At 36.7% G+C, this 19414-nt stretch overlaps 1 protein-coding gene across 1 annotated transcript in view; it reads right to left on the bottom strand.

Annotated features, from left to right (window-relative positions):
- Window positions 1-19414, bottom strand: part of SLC35A3 (solute carrier family 35 member A3) — a 93904-nt gene that overhangs the window by 63029 nt on the left and 11461 nt on the right. Inside the window, exons 2-6 of the mRNA XM_041421509.1 lie at window positions 5885-6061; window positions 2979-3174; window positions 1937-2073; window positions 1552-1643; window positions 347-455 (exon numbers count right to left, since the gene is read on the bottom strand). Coding sequence (XP_041277443.1) covers window positions 347-455; window positions 1552-1643; window positions 1937-2073; window positions 2979-3174; window positions 5885-5914 — 564 coding nt within the window. The 5' untranslated portion in view covers window positions 5915-6061. The remainder of the gene's footprint in view (window positions 1-346; window positions 456-1551; window positions 1644-1936; window positions 2074-2978; window positions 3175-5884; window positions 6062-19414) is intronic.

Genomic DNA, 19414 nt, shown 5'->3' with positions numbered 1-19414 from the left:
TACTGTTACAGTTCCCAGGGGCTGAGGCAGCAGTTAAGAATAGCACTATACATCAGAAATACAGTACAGTTCTATAACCAATTTTATTTTCTTTTTTTTTGCTTTAAGATATGGATTGTTTTGATAAATAGATTATTACTTTCCTCGTTTCTGTAGGAGAAAAAGAGTACTAACTTTATTTTTTCATCATTTTTATAAGAGGATTAGGCAGTTAAATTAAAATGATTGAAAACATCTAATGATTTTCCTTAGTTAATGAATAAATGACAAGTGTATATCTTGTATCAAGCCAAAGATACTTTAATTACTGTATTAATTTCTATCATTGTGATACACTAAAACATACCTTCCTTTTACTTTTTCCTGTCACATTAACTGATGCAGAATTCATAGGTGTGAGAGTTTTGCTTTGAATTCCAACCCAAAAGTTCTCTAGATTTTGAACAACAGTTGCACTAGAGAGAAAACAAAATAATTTATTTTCTATCAAAGTATTTCAATATAAAATATAAATAAACTCTTGTCCCCCTTTGCCCCCAGCCAAGAATATCCACTGTGTTCTGGTTTTAAGTGTATGCAGTGCAAGTTTCACAGAATACTTTTCCTTGTAGTGGCTTGTATTATCATCCAGCATAACTTTGAAGATAACTCAAACAGATGCTGAGGGATTGACATTGCTTGAAGTGGGATAGCAGAAGAGGGATAGACACTGCTTGAAGAAGCACTGATGCCAGTGGGGAGCATTGGCTCAAATGTCCATGAGAATTGTCCCACATGCTCTGACAATCTGCATCTATGATGGAGAACTGATTCTCATGGCAATAACGAGTGGAAGCAATTGTGGTTTTGTATTCTTTTGCCTGTTCTTGGTGTTCCTCAAGATTTAATGAAGCAAGGCAAAGATTTAAAGAAGCAAGGCAAAGATTTAATGAAGCAAGGCAAAGATGGTCCTAACATAAATCTGCACTTCAAACAATACAAGCTATCAAATATTTAGGTATTTTCCAATATACTTCAAGCATGCATTTTTTAGGGTAGGTGGTGTTTTTACAAGTTTCACATCTGCAAGAAATGTAGCATCAAAAGTAGTCTAAATACGTCCTCTGCTGTTTTCAGAAATTAGTTCATAGGTCATACACTTACTCTAAAATTTATATTAGAAGAATTTACATCAAATTACTATTTTGCCACTGTTCAAAATGAAGAAAGGTACAACTGAATAGGTCTGAATTTAATTTTTTCAGGGAAGGAGTTACATGCATATTTTGTTGCTGTTGTAATTAAAGAATTCAAAGTGTAAAAAATGGCTACTCAAAGATCCATTAATAACATTATGCTTAATGGAATTATTTACATATATTAAGATCCTTACGACATTAACTTTTACAACTATATCTTGAAATGGAAATAATTTAATGAACACAGTGTGAAGTTATGGCAAACTATGAAAAAAACTATGTTGGACAAGAATATCTCAAACAGCAACAAAGGTCTATCTCAACAGACAAAGAAAATTTCAAGGCAAAAAAACCCCAACAAACAACTACTTACATAAACTGAACGTCTCTAACATCATGTGGAGCAATCCATGTTGTTGTAACCTTCTGTTTCACATCTGAATTTGCATTACTTACTGCTGAATTCTGCAATTAAAAAGAAATACATATAATTATTTAAGATGTAAGAGTGATTTTTAGCTATATTATTACAAAAACTGTCTCTATTACAACAGTTAACACTGATGCCCTGCTACAAAGAGCCAGGGAATTTTTACATTAGGTTCATACCACATATAAAGGACGGCTGAAGTTCCTGAGAAAATCTAACCTTTTAAACTCTACTGAAGAAATAGCTTTGCTGTATAAAAACGATCCCTACTTCTATAATTTTAAAGAAACCCAAGCTCCAGTAAGTATTCCATATACTACACACATACCGTCGTGTTATGACATTCCAAGCCTTTAGTGTTTGGATCTGTAATTTTAAAAGTACCAACAGGAACATCTCCATCTATTTCTCGAGCTTGTAGATTAAATCCTTTAAATCCAGCATCTCCAAGTGCTTCGAGAGTTACTGTGAAAAGAGGCATTTTGAGGAATGTAAATTTCATATACCACTAAAACTGCCTAAGTGTTTACCATGCAATTTGCTTCAGTCCAAGGCACAAGATTGCATTGTGCATAATTCTGCACAGTGCAGAAATTACTTTGAGCCCTGTACAATTCTTAAAAAAACCATTTAAAATACCTTTCTTAACTATAAGGGGAATGGCAATAAAGGTAATGGAAAAAATTTGGAAAAGCACTTCTCTATAAAGTAACATGGGATTAATGATTTACTGACAGTTCCAAAAGGAATTCTGCTCTACCAAATGAGCAGTGGCCCTGCTGTGAAGATTCTCCATCCAGAGAACAATTTAGGATTAGGAAGATAAAAAAGGGGTTTAAGCCACAATAGCTCCACCTCATGCAATGTGATAAAATCTAGGATGCAGCTCTTAGAAGGGTGACTCAAAATGTATCACCCTTAAGTAGTCTCATACTGCGTCCTGAATTTTTATTTTCCTGTAGGATGACAGCATGTGAAGGACTAATGAGTAGGATCCCTTTGTATTGCAGAGGCCTGATTCAACAGCAAACACTCAAATACAAAGTTAACGAGCAACTAATTATTAGTCCAGTTTGGCTAGCTGTCCTACTCAATTTTAATTTTGTCACAAAAAAATTACAGCATAAAGTTAAGATATATTTATTAGATAAAGAAGAAAGAAAGAAAGAAAGAAAGAATGCATTCTCAGTTATACAAGTATGTCCATATAGATATTAAACATAAAAAATAATAACATCTCAGGTATATGTAAACAAGATTGAAGTTAAAAAATAAATTATCTAGACTGAGAGAGAAATGGGGAGATTTTTATGAAGATTGGTAATTCTGGAAGACACAGACCAAGATTTTATGTCATTCCAATTGTTTACCTTGGACTTCATTTCCTGGCTCAAAGTTATCAAAAGATACAGCAATAATATATGGTGGTGCAGATGTCTGTGGTTCAGCTTCATAGTTTGGTAACAGAGAATCACAATCAATTGAGGTGTTTGTCTGTGGAAAACCAAGGATTCCAGGCAAAAATATCCCACAGAACAAAAAAACAAAGCAGGAGTGTCTCCTCATCTGTGGAACAAAAAGACAATACAGGTCACAGGAACTTCTTTTAAATAGTTGCCTTGTTTGGCAAATATCAGCTTTTCTCCAAGACAGGAAACAAAGCAAGCCTAGAAAGCTGCTCTTTCTTTGCATTCATGTGTTTTGAAGAAAACAATTAAAATACTTATATACACTGGCAGAAAAGTACAATGAGTGACACAAATATTATAATTTAAAAATACTGAATTATTAATTGAAGTTTAAATTTTCAGGTTACATGTCAGCAATCTATTAACAGCCATGTGTGCTACATTGCACCTTTGAACTAGAAGAGTCCTTAAAACAAAGATCCTCACTGTTGCACTGGCAGATTTAGCTCATCTCCTTGGCTATGCGAGAACTCAGAGGGAATCCTTGCTCTCAAACTGTAGATATAACCATGATTAGCATGCTCTTCTTTGACTGCTTTCCCTACTCTCACTTCCAAGGGATGGTCAAGAAATCTAATTAAATGCCCTGGAGTACTCTTAGATTTTCAAAGTATTTGTTTCCTGAAGAACTTAACAAGAGATTTCTGCAAAGTCCTCTGGAACGTCTAAACAGTTTAAAAATACTACATTACTACTGCATGCTTCCTATTAGTAAGAATAACTATAACCAGTAAATAAACTATAACCCGTACAGAAATTCACAAAAAAATAACTAAGAGACAAGACTGAAGTCCAATTTTCCAGGACTGTTGATGAAGAAAAATGTATTTTCTTTATAGTTCACGTGCAATGATGGTAAACTGTTTCCAAGAAAGAAAGAAAAGATTTCCCAAAAGTATTCTCAGGTGTTTAATATTAGACCTTTCAGCCCATGTTCAAAATCTAAATATTCAACTATAGCACTACATACTTAAAAGGCAATTACATCTTATGAACAACTCACTCTTCCAGTTACAAAATTGCTGATACAACTGTTCAATCTCCAGAAGTATTTAATAATGCTATTTTACATGCTGTCTGCTACAGGATTGCCTCGTGTGACACAACAGACAGTAACAGAAAGAATGGAGGTATTTACTTGAGATTTTTTTAAGCATTTCAAACACAATGTAAGAAATATGTTCAGTTTGTACCATCTACCCGTGTATCTTAATTCATGCATAACTGTGTAAGATCATTTGGTTTTGTATGTGCTAATGAAATAAATAACAGAGGCATCTAGGAGCAGGGGAAAAATACACAGTTCTGAACATTCATGTGCTTAACTCTGAACTTCAACAACTTTTTAAAACGCTACTGAGTCAACAAATAATAAAACAGGTGACTGTGAAATGTTGAAAGATTTCCAAGTAGGATGATGGAGGTTTGCATGGTGTCACAACTACTCAGAGCACAACCAGGAAAGTGATAGATGCAAGTTATCATGTCTTTAAAGCAGATGAAGACTGCACCTCTCCAAAGCCTCATCAAAGTGTCACTCTAAGGGATCCTGGTGAGCATCATGTTTTGGTATCAGCACGCTGGGCGCGGTTATCCAATCTCTTGTGACGATTTTGACGTGGCCCACCTCTAATTAAGTTTAAATACAGCATGTGGGTGCTATTATATCAACAGATGTGGTAAACAGTGATTTAATATGAACTAGTCTGTGTGTTGTTGAAATCTCTGTCTGACTCATGGAGAGATGGAAAAAAAAGTTTGTTTCTAATTGGGTGTTCCATTTCAAAGCACAAAGTCCTAGTTTAGCTAGGATTGGAAAATTGTCTGGAACTGCACTCTGCCATGAAAGAAAGCCAGTCTGAAATCTTTCCTCTTTTTCTTGCTAGAAAAGAGCCAGAAATACAAATACAACGAGTTGAAACATGGCTGAGAAGACTTCTCTTTGCATCAGGTCTCTGATTTAATAGTTCAAGAGGGATTCTATGATACTCATCACGTCATCTTTTGGAACTAGCTTTTAGACGAGAAAGAGAGATATTAGCATCTTAAAAAATTCCAAGTCCAGACTTCAGGTAGAAAACTTCCATGGGCTCTGAGTTCCAATACATAATCCATGCAATTTTGTTACCTTGCATCACATATTTTACATTTTCTCCACGAAAAATATAAAGAAACAAAAATTAAATATTTATAAAATAGAAACATAGAGAATCCTGGCAAATAAATGCCATTTGCAGACTTCTAATTAGATATAATGATGAAAAATTAACTATATCCTCAGTTCCTTCATCTGATGGGAAATTATAATTATTATTTTATCACAGATTAAACCTTTCTGCCTATGAGTTTATGTGGCCCTCACCTTTCCAACACCTGAGCTTCTATCTTAAGAATCCTATTCCATATTTAGTCTAACATGTCTTCAGGCCAACCATTAAACCCCTGCTAGTTAGCTACTGCATTCAATCTACTGGACTCAGGAAGAGGCACTTTGGTGGTTTGCTCCTTCAAAGCCTTGGGCAAACTTCTGAATAGAGGCAACAGTTGTTTTAAAAGCTTTTAAATATAGAGCATTTAATGAATATGATGAATACCTTTCCATAATTTGAAAAACACAGTCCTTGCAAATCCATCCTGCCAACAGTTTAAGACTAGCTCCAGTATACCCCTTTCTATTCCCATTCTTTATGAGTATTTTCCGCCTTCTCCTAGATGCTCCTGATGAGCCACAGACTTATTCTTTAGCCCTTGAGAATAAGTATCACCAGTGAGCGTGCACCCTGTCCACCACATCCCCACCAACACACCTTATCGACCAGGCGCTGATGCGTGGGCATCCTCCGGTGCCTCTGTGGTCAGTGTGGAGGAGCTGCAGCCGGGCCGTGCGGTGCCCCAGGAAGATGAGACAGAGGAGGCAGAAGGCTCGGCCAATCCGTGCCGAGGCAGGAGCCAGCGTGGCCAATCAGGGCCGGTGTGCATCTGCCCTGGAAATTGGGACACCACAGGTGGGACTGTCCTGCCCAGAGCTGGCGGTGACAACACCCTCCTCACAGGTGAGTCACGCCCCTCTGACCTTTATCGAGGCATCTGGCACAGGCAGGGCTTCTGAAGGCTGGTAGTCCAAACCAGTATGTCGACTAAAATCAAAGGAATTATTCTATATAAAAAACCCTTACTAATATTTCATAACAATTCCTGTAAAATATTCTATATTAGTCTTATTAATTTGTTACCACAGAGTATTCTGCTGCTGCTTTTTCACTCTTCTACTCCTTTTTCACAGTTGGAAAAGACTTGGAAAATTCTAATGACTGTTGTACTTCCAAGCATTTTCTCAGAGCAAAGAGTTAATGTGGCTGTTTCTTCTCACGCACCTTGTGGGAAGAATCTGAAGTTATTGCAACTGACCTGCACTCAAAACTAAAATGTTTTTTACTCTTCATAAGATTTTCACAAGGTCTCTGCTGGATACTGTCCAAAAGCTGAATGACATAAAATAGAATAAAATATTTTCAGTTGGATGGGATCTACAATTATTTGTCTAATTAATGCCTGTCCAAATGCCTCTAAAACACTGACAGGCCTGAGGCTTTGACCACCTCCCTAGGAAACCTGTTACAGTGCATGATGAACCTCTCAGTAAAGAAATGCTTCCTAATACCCACTCTGAACCTCTCCCAGAACAGCTTTGAACCATTCCCACACGTCCTATACTGGACACCAGGGAGAAGACACCAACACCTCCCTCTTCACTTCCCCTGCTCAGGAAGTTGTGGAGGTCAATGAGGTCACCACTCAGCCTCTTTTTCTCAAAACACGACAAGCAGAAAATTATTTGGTGCTTCTAAAAGGACATTACTTTCAGCCCTTTGTTGACCTCCTCTGGACATTTTCAAGGACCTTAGCAATATGAGAGACATTCCTATTTAACCAGAGAGTTCTGTGAATCTATGAGTCTTTGGTTAATGGAAACCCTTTCACCAAAGACTGTTTATAAGAGCCTTCTTCAATTCCTTAATGTTCATTCAGTTAAATGTATTTAAATTCAAAACGCTCACAGAATTTTAAGAAAATTAGCTGTTTTTAAGATTCAGTGCATTTAACTAACTGTATTCCCTTTCAGTTAATTACTTTTAATTAATGAGTAGCATTTTATTTATATTGTTCCATTATTCCTATATGCTGGTATCCATTGGGAAGGAGATCATAATCTTTCTTCTCTTACTATACCACCAAACTTACCATTCATACCAATGTTATAAATAGCAGTACAAAATTATGCTGCTCACCACAAATGCAATAGCATACCAGTAACACCATCAAATAAATTACACAGTGAAGGAATGACAAGTGCTCACACCAGAAACACATAACCAAAGAGATGGGATCTTGCAAATGCGTAATGCAAGACCTCCCTCACAACCAGCCAGAAGACACTCAGAGGTAACCAGAGGGATCAGAACTGTTTCTCCAGGCTACTTTGAGCAGCACCGAGCACTCCATGAATATTTGATTTGACAGTGAGATAGATAAATGTCAGGCAATGAATTGCTGTAATCTTGGTAATATGGTTATAAAGAAGCATAGATAACACAAGCAATATGCTTTTGTTGGCTGTAGCACTAATAAAATACTACAGTGAATAAGCTGGTAAAGACTCAGACCATTAGTTTACAATGTGAGAGTTGTAAACGTGCGTCCCTCTTACACAACATTATGCTTGCAGTTCATTTCAAAGGAAAGTATTCCCACTGAATCAAACATAGGAAACTGATTCAGTATTAATTTACCTGTACTCTAAAATGCCAGTTTAAAAAATAAAGTCTTTTTCAGGTCTACACACTTGAAAGGACAATTTTGAGATCATAATTTAAATACTAGTTGAACAAGTGGTAAACTCCTGACTCTAGTGAAACCATGATTACAAAGTTTGCTATGTACTGAAACTCCTGTGCAGAACAACACTACACTGTGTGCCCATGGAATTCCCTGGTGTTTGGAATGCCTTCAATGCAAATTCCCGTGGGAATATAAGCCTCTTTTTTTTTGAGCTCTGATTGTATGTAGCCCATATGGAGTTAGCTGGTCTTTCTTTAAAATAATCACTTTAGATTTGTCCCACCGACAGTGGGCCAATTCATTTTAAGAAGAAGCCAGGGAGCATGGCAGAGAGGCCAGAGCCCAGAACACTGAAAGGAAGGGGATACCTACTGGGCAGTGGGTGAAAATTTTAAAGGGTACATGATGGACACAAGGGAAGTCAGCTACTCACGTAAGAAAAAGACTGTCTTCTTGAATAAAGGACTGCAAACCTTGGCAGAGTTTCCAGTACTCCCTTGTTTCTACTGAAAGCTGTTTAAAATAAATCAGAGTAAACAGCCCACTTCCTTCTTCCTCACTGACATCAGGACCTCCAACCACTTTCATGAGCCTCAACAGCTTTCTGCTTGCTCTCTGCAGCAACTGAGCCAAAGATTATTTTTAATCTGGCAGTTTATGTTGCAACTGGAAATGTTAGAAAGCCTAAAAACCCTTCAGCTGAAGCCAACATACATATATAAATAACATGATAAAATAGGTGATGTTATTTTCATCAGGGTCTGGTATCCTTGTCAAACTGCTTTGATGTTTCCCACAGGCAATAGAAACACTCCTGAGTCTCGGCCTGGGCAGGAGAATTGGCAAACTCTTTGCTCAGATGCCTTATATGTGCTGGACACAATGAGTGTTGCAACAGTAGCCGCTCCAAAATGATTTCACAGAACAATATACATAACAAGTGCTCTTACAGATATGAAGAGCTGAGTTTGTAACCATCTATGTCTTTTGTTAAGTACTCCAAACTGACTCTATGGAACAGTAAAAATGAGTGGGAAGGGAGGGAAAGAAACTTCCTTTCTTCCAAGCACTATTTTTCACAGTCCTGAAAAAAATCACAACTATTTCTGAATACCCTTGACTCCTCTTAAGTGCCAGATGCCTTCCCAAGCTCTCATTGTCCTTTTCTTTGTTTCCTCCTTGCTTCAACAGGGAAGGTCAAGAACAATCCCTACAAATGACTGAAATTAAACTGTTCTCGTGACATCTATTTTGACCATTTGAGAAATTTCTGTAATATTCCACATTTCATCTCCAAATGAAAGCAGTTTTCTCAGTTTACGGTATTAGTGTGATAAGAGGATGTTATAATTGTATACTTTCTGGGTATAACTTCAGAGTACTCAACAGAAGTTATTTTCAAATACATTCTAGTCTAAATTTAGTGGTAAGGATTTTTAACATCTATGTGAATTATGATTAAATGAAAAGACACACTTATTTAGTCTTCCTTCAGAACGAACATGTCCCTGCCTTATACTAGGACATCAATATTTACAGCCTGTTTCCAAGGACTTAAAGTATTGCCACATTTTTTACTTATAAAGGAACATTTTGCTTCCCATGCTCAATAAATAGATTCCCATCTTGAAAATACACCAACATATCATACAGTAATATTGCATATTGCTCAAAATAATTCTAGACATAAATATGCTGTTATTCTTCAGAAAAAAAATTATGTTAAAAAAATTGCAAAACCAACTAAAATTTACATAGTATATTTTGCTCTCCCAAGGAAATATGTTAAATGTCTTCTTGATAAACAATCAGCTCTCTGATAATTCAGAAAACCCCATTTTTCTAGAGAAAAAAAAAAAAGACATGAAAATTATCCTTTCCTAAATATAAAAAAATTTCAACTCCTTGTTGTCTTTAATTTCTTGTCTTCACTCATGTTAGCACTTTTCCTGTCTGATTTAAACCCTACCAACATCTGTGTAAAAATAAGTAATTCTATAAATAACAAAATGGTTTACACCCTGAAAGTCCTAGATAGATTAAGTCACTGGGAGCCTTACATGAGAATTAGTGAGCGAAAAACAGGTTTGCCTTGACTTGACATAAGAGTAGAAAGGGAGTGATCAAATGGATTACTTCTACCAAACCTTTTGTGTCCCAGCAGAGGTGAGGGTGAACAAGACTGTGCAGAGTGATGGGTGCCATGCATTTACGTGCTGCTCAGGAGAAGCACCTGACATGAGCAGCACATACAAGAGCAATGACATATGAGCATTGCATCACGTTATCTCATGCATTGTGCAAGCTAACAAGTGGTATTGTCCCTTTGTGCTTTTAAGGTGAGTGCCTGGGTGCGGCTGCAAACATATGCAATACTTCATATAAGCCGCAGTGACTACCATTTGTTAGTGATCTACCAGACTCTACATTCAGATTTAAGTGAACCTAAAAATGTTACTGGAATGGAAGAAATTATAGTAGAGGGATCCTCCTACCAAGATATGCAGTCCATGAAAAAACTAGAGCCTTAATATTAACAATGAAAATTCACTGTTTTCCCAGTCATGGAGAAGATAAATGGTCTGTCTTACATACATTATCTATTGGTAATACTGAAAAATTCTCTTTGACTGTAATTTGAATTTACAGATCGAGAATACTTCAAGTACCACTGAAAAATGTTTACAGACTATTTCTAAGTCGCTGTGGCCTAGAGAATTCTCCTGCACAGTGGGGTTAAGGCAGTTCACCTCTATGCCTATATGGTCCACTCATGAATGAGCAGCTGGGATTCAGACTTGTAAGTTTAGCTTTAGAGCTTCTGCCAATCCAACAGTACTGGGTCAAAAGCATCACAGATACAGGATACAAATGCTATAAATAGGTGTTTATACTGGGTTATATAAACTCCCTTTGCTGGTGTATGCCCAGTCACTGAAAAATGCTGGCTGCTTAGGCTAACTGTATTTTTGCTAATTTGGGGGACACATCATTGCATGTCTTTAACAGATACCCATGAGACCTGCACCACTGTGTGATCAAAAAAGGTGTGGTTCTGTTATTAATAAGCATAGAGCTGCAGCTTCTAAGAGTTTCTTTCAATCTCTCAGGCCAAGAGGGAGATGTCCTTACTAGTGAACATTCCTTTGGAATTCAAAATCAACTTTAAACACTTGTTATTAACTCCTTCAAAAGTGTGACTGAAGGTTAAGCAGATTACTTATCTTTGTGTCAATCTATAAAGGTTGTTCCTAGGTAAGAGAATGTGGCTGTAGATTTGGGTAGTCACAGTTTCGTCATTTACAGAAGCCAAAAATCTGTCATCCTAGAAAGAAGCATACTTTTTATGGGAAGAGAGGTTGTCTAATTTTGCCTAACTACATGTGCACAACTACTGGAGAGCAAAAAGGAAGCAGAGCAGAGAAGGAAGGTATGATGGGCTCATGTGGTTTCCAATAATATCCAATTCCCAAGAAACAGACAGTTAATAATATATTTTCCAGGACACAATCAACAAGGCATTTGATATTGTACAGGTTTCCAGCAACAAATAGTAACACTTCCCCTGCATTTTTCCTGTTTGTCTCTGAAAACACCTTACAAACAGCAAGGAAGTAATCCCCACAGCTCCCTGTGAGGCAGGGAAGTATTGCTGTTTACACCCAATTCTGCAGATGAGGAAAACAAGTCACAGAGGGATTAAGTGACTCGGCTAAGGTCATATAGAAAGTCTGCTGCCACTCATGGTATGTGTCAGCCCTTGTCAGCACTCACTGACACTCCCTGAAAAGTTCACTCAACCCCTTTCTCTGCATAGGCCAGCATCTTTAAGATTTCATAAGTATCATCTTCCACCCTTTCCTTGACTGGAAGAAGAAAATTCATCAGCCCAGGTCAAAGTCAGGCTGAGCATGATCCCCAGCTTTCTTACTTTTTGATTAGGGCTCTTGATTATCTACAAGATTATACTTTAATTTCACCTCTGCCAGAAATTCCACCTAAGGGACTCCTCTAATTTAAACCTAGGTAGGTGGGCTGGATAATATCCATACAATAAATACATGCAGTAATTGTTTTCTAAGATTCATACATATTTCTCTCAGGACACAAACTTTCCCATTTCTACTCCTGCATTTAAAACCCTCCACCATCCTTTCCTATATGATAGAAATCAGCTCACAGTTTCATAAATTCATGGCATACAATGCGGATATATCTATATATCTATATATCTATATATATATATATATATATACACACACACATACAGATAGCATAATATCTCTTGTATAGACAGTATTATACTATAGATGGGAATATGTAAGTATCTAGTAAAAAATAGCAAGAATAATCTAAAAAAATTAAAACACCCATCCTAAAGTGTTTCACTTTTACAGTAGCTTTCCAAACAAAATCTCTGATGTATTTTATGTGTAAGCACTAATGTGATGAATTTCACATCTTATTTCCTTGTGTTTGTGTATTAGAACAGTTAGTGGACTTAATGGGGATTTCTTTAGGCATGAGAAACTTAAATGAACCTCATGTGTGACCCATACAGTGAACAGTGCTTTTTGTTCAGTTTAAACAGAAATATTGAAATTCAGCCACAGCCAAATCAAGAAGCCCAGGGATGAATCAGCACATTTGAGGCATGATAGCAGATCAAACAGAACCATTTCTTCTGTGTTGTTCATACCAGGTTTCTAGTGCTATATCAAACCACTGAGGTCCTCCTTCCCCTCTCTCACCTTTTCCAAACTGAGATCTAGGATTCTTGCATTCTAGTGTGTTTCTAATTAAAAGCAATCCTATGCCCATAATAGTGTAGTTGTTCCATTATATTGCCAGAAAAGTAGCAGAGTTGCTCTTGATACTTTTCTTTTACTTATTCAATAACTGAGCCTTTCAGTTCATTCATTTATAGTGCTGTTCCAAAACGAGGAGTGTCTTTTATTTGAGAAAAAAAGGAAAAATTTTAAAAATTAAAAAATAGGCATGAGAGCTGGAGGAGTTGCCATCTCTTCCTTGCTCTGTCACAAATTTCCTGTATGACTGTAACAAGTCATTAATTTCTATATGCCTCATCTAGAAAATGAGATAATGACATTTAACTATTTCATTGGGAGGCTTAATGGTTGTGAAATTTGCTGAGCTTCTTGAATGGAAAGAAGCTGCTGTCAGAGTAAACAGTAATAGTGTGATGATGTTTGCTGGGAAGGTTATAGGAGAGTCACTTTGTAACATCACAGTTCTGCATTACACAGGTAAGATTGGCCAACAAGTGAGTCACTCAGTGAGAAATTCGTGTTTTCCTTTGTTTGTGGTATCTGTGCATAATATCTGGACCCCAAAATCAAGATGAATTTTTAATATTCTGTAAGTCTGTGGAAAGAGATACTGTCTTTAGAAAATAAAACATCCTTTCTCCACTGTTAGAATCTAATTGCAAATATCAGACTACAAAAGACTTAGAAAAATGCCTTTGGGCTTTAAAATTTGCTTGATTAGTACAACCCACCATTTGACAGATCAGTCATAGACAGTACACATCTATTGATTCTTTGTTGATTTTCCCTCTGATATTCTAGAAAGCAAAGACTTGAACTAATGTGTCTGGCATTCACCTACTCCTAGATAAGAATATATATGTGGAGTCTGAACACATTTGTGAAAAAATATCTAATTCATACAGTCAGTAGCAACCACAGCAGCTTAGGATCTCTAAAAAACCCCACATAAACTTTCTGGAGCACCTCTGTGGATGTAGGTATCTAATGTTAGATACACACACTCAGCAGTTCTAATTTCCCAAAGCTTCACCTCTCCCCAGTGTCTCATCATCTCTCTTCTTCTCATCTATATTTGCTGGGATTTTTTTAGGTTTATATTCCTTTTACTGAGAAGATGACGTGTTATCAAATATTATTCTAAATTTCTTTTGGCCATGAAATTTGTGATGACTATCTCCTACAACCTCAAACAATTCATGATGACAAAATGATTCGTAGCATATTTTTGGGCAACAACTTGAAACTAATGCTTCTACTTCCATCACAGCAATCCTCATTTAATTTGTGATAAGGGTTTATACTGGTCACCTAAATCCTCCGTGATGTTTTAATATTGGTAAAACGTCAGTAATCATGTGTTGTTTCTCCCTTAAAATTAAAATATCGCCTGAAGGAAATATCTGTTTATATACACTGTTTGTAAATAGCCAATATCCACGCCAAGATCCTTGAGTACAGGAAATAACAAGCCACCTTTTTACTTGAAAAAGAAACTTAATCAAGCATATGCTTCCACCAAATATGTGTTACGAAATACCAAGGAAGAACAGAAGCATCGTACAATTGAGAACATAGTATGTGAGAGACAGAGAAAGCTATTCTTGTATCATTGTCTACAGAAGATATTCTCAAAGGTAAAGCATGGCATTCATGGGATTATAGGTGTGTGTTACAATCATAGCAGAAATAAAGTCCAATCACAGTGGCACTACAACCTTTAGCACTGGTCCATTCAAATCAGAATGCTTTAGAAATCCAACAGAATTTTCTCTATCTGTGTGCAGGAGAGCCATGGCTCAGAAAAAATATGAGATCTTGGAACAATTGTGATGTTCACATATTCGGTCAGACACAGTGCAACTAGCTAGATGAACAGCATTCAGGATTTCAGCACGCCATTTTGCAATGGCATACAGAAATCTGTCCACAACAACACAGCTGAATAAGGATCCTCTCATACCTGTCACATTTCATGGTGTCATATCTTAAAGATCAGGACCTTCCACAACCTCATGCTGGTGCCTACTGAACTACTGTATCATTGGAAAGGGAATAGTTCTGAGTAGGGCCAAAAGATGTAGTTTAAATAGATTTGTAGCTAGTTGCACTTTTCAGTTCTATCACCAAGTGAGTTGATTCACATCAATACAAGAAAAACAGAAGGCTAATTATGATATATATGTGTCCAGAGCTCTTACAGTGAGTGAGCAGCTTGAAACATTCATTCTGCAACTAGTATATTAGGAAACACACATGATCTAATCAGTCAATATCCCTAAAGGAAGAAAAAGTTACCATCTACTATAGCAAATTTCAAAAACTCAGTCATAAATGAGTTGAAATAGGAATGTGTAGCACATATTGAAAGTGAATGTTTCTGCTTGGTAGTGTCTGAATAATGCTAACGCTGTTAGTATCAGTACTTTAAATCAATGACAAATTATGAACTATTATGTTAAGATTAGAAATTAGATGCAGGAATACCTGAGCAGACTGCTCCACTTCTCTTACTCTTTTTCACCTGGTTTTGTAGGGAGGAAGGGCTTGTGTTCAGTAAACCCTTGGCAACAAGAAAAATCTCAATACCAATTTCTACTAAGGTGCTCAATGCAGACTCTTGTAAGTCAAATGATAGAAGATATGCTACAGGAGACAGCATTAAACCTCTGAAAACTTTCAGGTTAATTTACTCTAAATTTTAAAACAATAAGATTCAACTGTTTTGCAGATAGCTGAAAAAACAGATGAACTGGGGCGAGGCCTATCCTACACCTAAAACTGATCATCCACTAAAGCTGAGACTTTTCTAGCATGTGTTTATATTCTAGAGTCTCTAGTTTTAAAATTACATCAGGGCATCTAAGTTCCAAACATTTGCTTTCAGCAAAAGGAATGCAGTAACTACTCTGTCTAAGATGATCTCGCTGACAGGTCTGGACAGGTCTACACTTGCTTAGAACAACGCAGAGATTTATAGCTGAGAATGAGCCCTACTTTTAGCTGAGAAGCAGTGTCTGCCAGCAGGACCTAACACTCACTGGAGAAAAATGTGAGCTTGGCATGACTAAGGTAGGCATTAGAAGATGTACAGCTGAGAGTGGATGAACTGGAATGGGCAAGGTCGAGAGTATTAAAATTTGGCCTATTTCTTCTAATGAAATGCTCACAGAAGGATTGTACAGGGACAAGCTATCATACAGCTGATATGTAAAAAACAGCAGAAGTAAACCACTCTTCAAAAAAACAGTTATGTAAATTTCATGCAAATTAAGAATTTAAAAAAATACAAGAAAATGAGGGTAGGCATTTAAAATATTGAAGGAAGAAGTTACAGTTTACTTATTTTTCCCTGAATCTTGCTCTTGAAATCTGTTTGGCTAGATGAATGGAGAAAGATATAACACTGTGTATTGAGCCCAGCCAGCTCATTCTCAAACTCCCCAGGTGATTATCTTTCCATCTAATTCAAACTGTGTGAAATTATAAAGGACATACCATACCATGCTGCTACAGAAACTACCATACCAAGACTGCAGAGCTCTTAAATTGGACAAAGTCTTGTGCCTTGCTAAGAAGGCAAAAGCATATAAACATTGAAATGGAAAAAGAAAAACAGGAGAAAAGGGCCAGCAAAGTCAAATATTTGACTGGACTGGACTGAGTTCCCAAAGTAAGAGTTGCAAATAATATGCATTTTCCACCTTAGCATTGGCAAAGCGTCAGGTTTGAGTGACCCTAAAGTAGCTTTAAAGGACTGAGAATACTACTAGAAATTGCCTTCATATGCAGCTCTTACCCTGTCAGCTTTTTGTAAGAGCAATTAGAGGTCTTTGAAAGTCATAAGCTTTCAATTTGCTCCCCACATAAATCCCTATGCAGGGTTACAAGAGCAAGACAGAGATGACCAAAAAAGTGATCAGTGGCCTAACTAGCCTCTGAAAGAAAATTGCCCTTTTTTTCCTATCTCAGTATTAAATGTTTAATGGGCAGAAACAGGAAGTTTATAATTTCAGAGCATAAAAATTAACTTCCATTATAATTCATGTTTTTAATATAAGGTGTTAGTAAGTACAGAGTAGAGAAATTCACTCTTCATTATTCATATATATAAAAAACCTCAAATTGTAATGTCTAGGTGCTTAGCTGCAAGGTACCTGAAATTTTATACATTTATAATTTATATTCTGGAGAAGTTTAAGTGATGTTTAATTGTAGAGGGCTACTTTGTTGGAAGGGTTCAACACAGAGTTCAAAGGCTGACACTGACCTGGAGCCCTAGAGAAATGGGATGGCCCTTAATTTATTACCATATTGTTGCTAGTAGAGACACATCACAAATTTTTGTGGCCTCTTGGTTAATACTAACTTTGATTCCAATTCCCTCATTGTGGAAACACAACCTAGTTGGACACACACATTTCTCAGTGTGCTGGGGCAGCTGAATGCAGATGATGTGGAGAGGAGAAAAAATTAGCAGAAATTCTGGGCAAATTCATTTTGGGACATGCAACTGAGAGGCTTTTACCCCCCTCAAAAAAAGGAAAATATTGTCAGTATTTTAAGTACTGAGAACAAGAATTATTATTTTTCCACTCCCCTAGGTTTGTATGGTTGAATTTGCAATCCTGGATTCTCAATGCTTTTGCTTTTCTAGCTAAAGGGGAGACTGCTGCCATAGAACTCACTCACACCAACTGTTGGGTTGGACCAAAATCAAGTGATGCCCATGGCTTTGGCTTAGGACGTCAGCCAAGCTGCTGTTATTGATCTGCAATGACACTTGTGGAAATGAAAAACTGAAATTCCTGTAAGCAGTTGAGAGAGACATTTCACTTCATTAAATAACAACTTATTAGAACTGCTCATGTATTCTAAAAATGCGAATAATAATAAATTAGAACAGTGTTTTGACTTATTGCTAGAACAGGAAAGATGAGTTCAAGTGCCTTCAAGACACAAAGTTCTAGGTGTGCTCATTTTAGTCATTTCCTTTTGACCATCCTCTGGTATATCAGAAATCTTGTGAAATTTTTTCTTTAATTATTGCAATACAAGACTGAGAAACACAGGCTGCAGCATTACTAAACTAGACCTTTTTCACTATGGTGAAGTTTGGAACCGTGCAACCATGAGTTTATTACTGCAGCATAGGAGAGGGTTTAATCCACACTGTCCTACAGAAACAGGGGCTCAATAAAGCCCTGAATTTCTGAGATAATCTCCAAAATCAGGATAAAAGGAAAAAAAAATGGGAGATCACTGAAAATTGCTTCTACTTATGGCTCAGTTTCCAGTACTTAACAACCACAGAAACTCAGAAAAGAAAATGCAAAGTGTAGCATTTGTGGCACTCTGATTTCAACCCAGCCACAGCCATTTATTTTGAGAGAGAATATAGAAAGAGGAGGGAGGGTTTTGTGAGGGAGCCAAAGGAGTGCTTCATATTTCATCACATCCTGTTTTCAACAGTTTCATTAGACTTACCCTACAATTAATTTTTGGAGCAGATCTTGCAGCACCCTAAGGATATCTGCTCTTTCCTGGCTTTGTGCTGCAGAATCTTGCACTGAACTGATGATAATTCTAAGCCATAAACTATTTTCAAGTTCATCAACGGTCTGTAAAGCAAACTATTTGCTGCATTCCAAAGTCCTAGATGACACATGAGTCTTGACTCAGAATGTTGGGGAGTTTGCAACACACCTTAGTAATCTGATCTTCTTTCTACTTGATCAAATATGACTTATTGATATTATTTTGTAGTTTAGATTTAGAAAAAATTGAATTTTTCAAAAATTTTTTACTTGACATGCAGAAATCCAGTGGGTCATACAAAACTGAAGTGCTAATGAAGAGTGAAAATTAAAAGCACAGCATATACTATGTAAGTGTATATGCTAATATACACTCATATAATGTAATTTTCATTTACAAGGCTAAAACTATCTGTAGAGCATGTTCAGTGTATTGCGAAGACTAGAGACAAATTAATAAGCACAGAATCAGCTATTTCTTACACTATTTTTCCTAACAAAAGTGTTTATTAATAAAAGTATTTAATAATGAAAGGTTGAATTTAATGTTAGAGAAAATGTATCATTATCTGGGCTGAAGTTTAAAGTAGCTTTCTTTTTGTGGTACTGGATGAAAACAGGTCCTTAAAAATGAAGCTTGGGAACCAGTAACAGCAATGTCACTTATAGTACCAGAGGATAATGGTAATTATACTCTCCACTTGCAAGCGTATCAAAATTGTACTTAGTGTTATGAAAATAAGAGGGTGTCTGCTTCAATCTATTTGCTAATCTAGATGAAGGACCCCTCTTTGCTCAGAAATGGTGTGGCAGGAGAGGTGTGGATACACAAGGAAGACTATTTATTTATATGGCTTGGGAAACACCAAGTTAGGTGTGCCAGGCTTGAGCAACAGCTATTATCATTTCTGCAGATAGCTTACTGCACTGAAATCAGTCCTGTGATAATTATTTCAGGACTTGATTAGGTGGCATTGCATCAGAACTCCATCTTCTACTTCATATCCAAACCATTTTTTCAGTTCCAAAAGAAGATTAATCCCAAAGTTCAAGTACTACTTGATAGTAGTAGGATGAGAGAAAACGTACTTTCAGAAAATGATAAGGAAGAACATGAATGGCTTAGGAAGAGGCAGGCAGCACTGATCAGTGACACTTCTCATGGTAGGCT

The sequence above is a fragment of the Onychostruthus taczanowskii genome, unplaced genomic scaffold (genome assembly GCF_017590055.1).
Source record: "Onychostruthus taczanowskii isolate IOZ18803 unplaced genomic scaffold, ASM1759005v1 scaffold7, whole genome shotgun sequence".
In the NCBI taxonomy this organism is placed as follows: domain Eukaryota; kingdom Metazoa; phylum Chordata; class Aves; order Passeriformes; family Passeridae; genus Onychostruthus; species Onychostruthus taczanowskii.
Note: the sequence above shows the minus strand (reverse complement) of the source record. Positions and strands in the feature narration are given on the sequence as shown.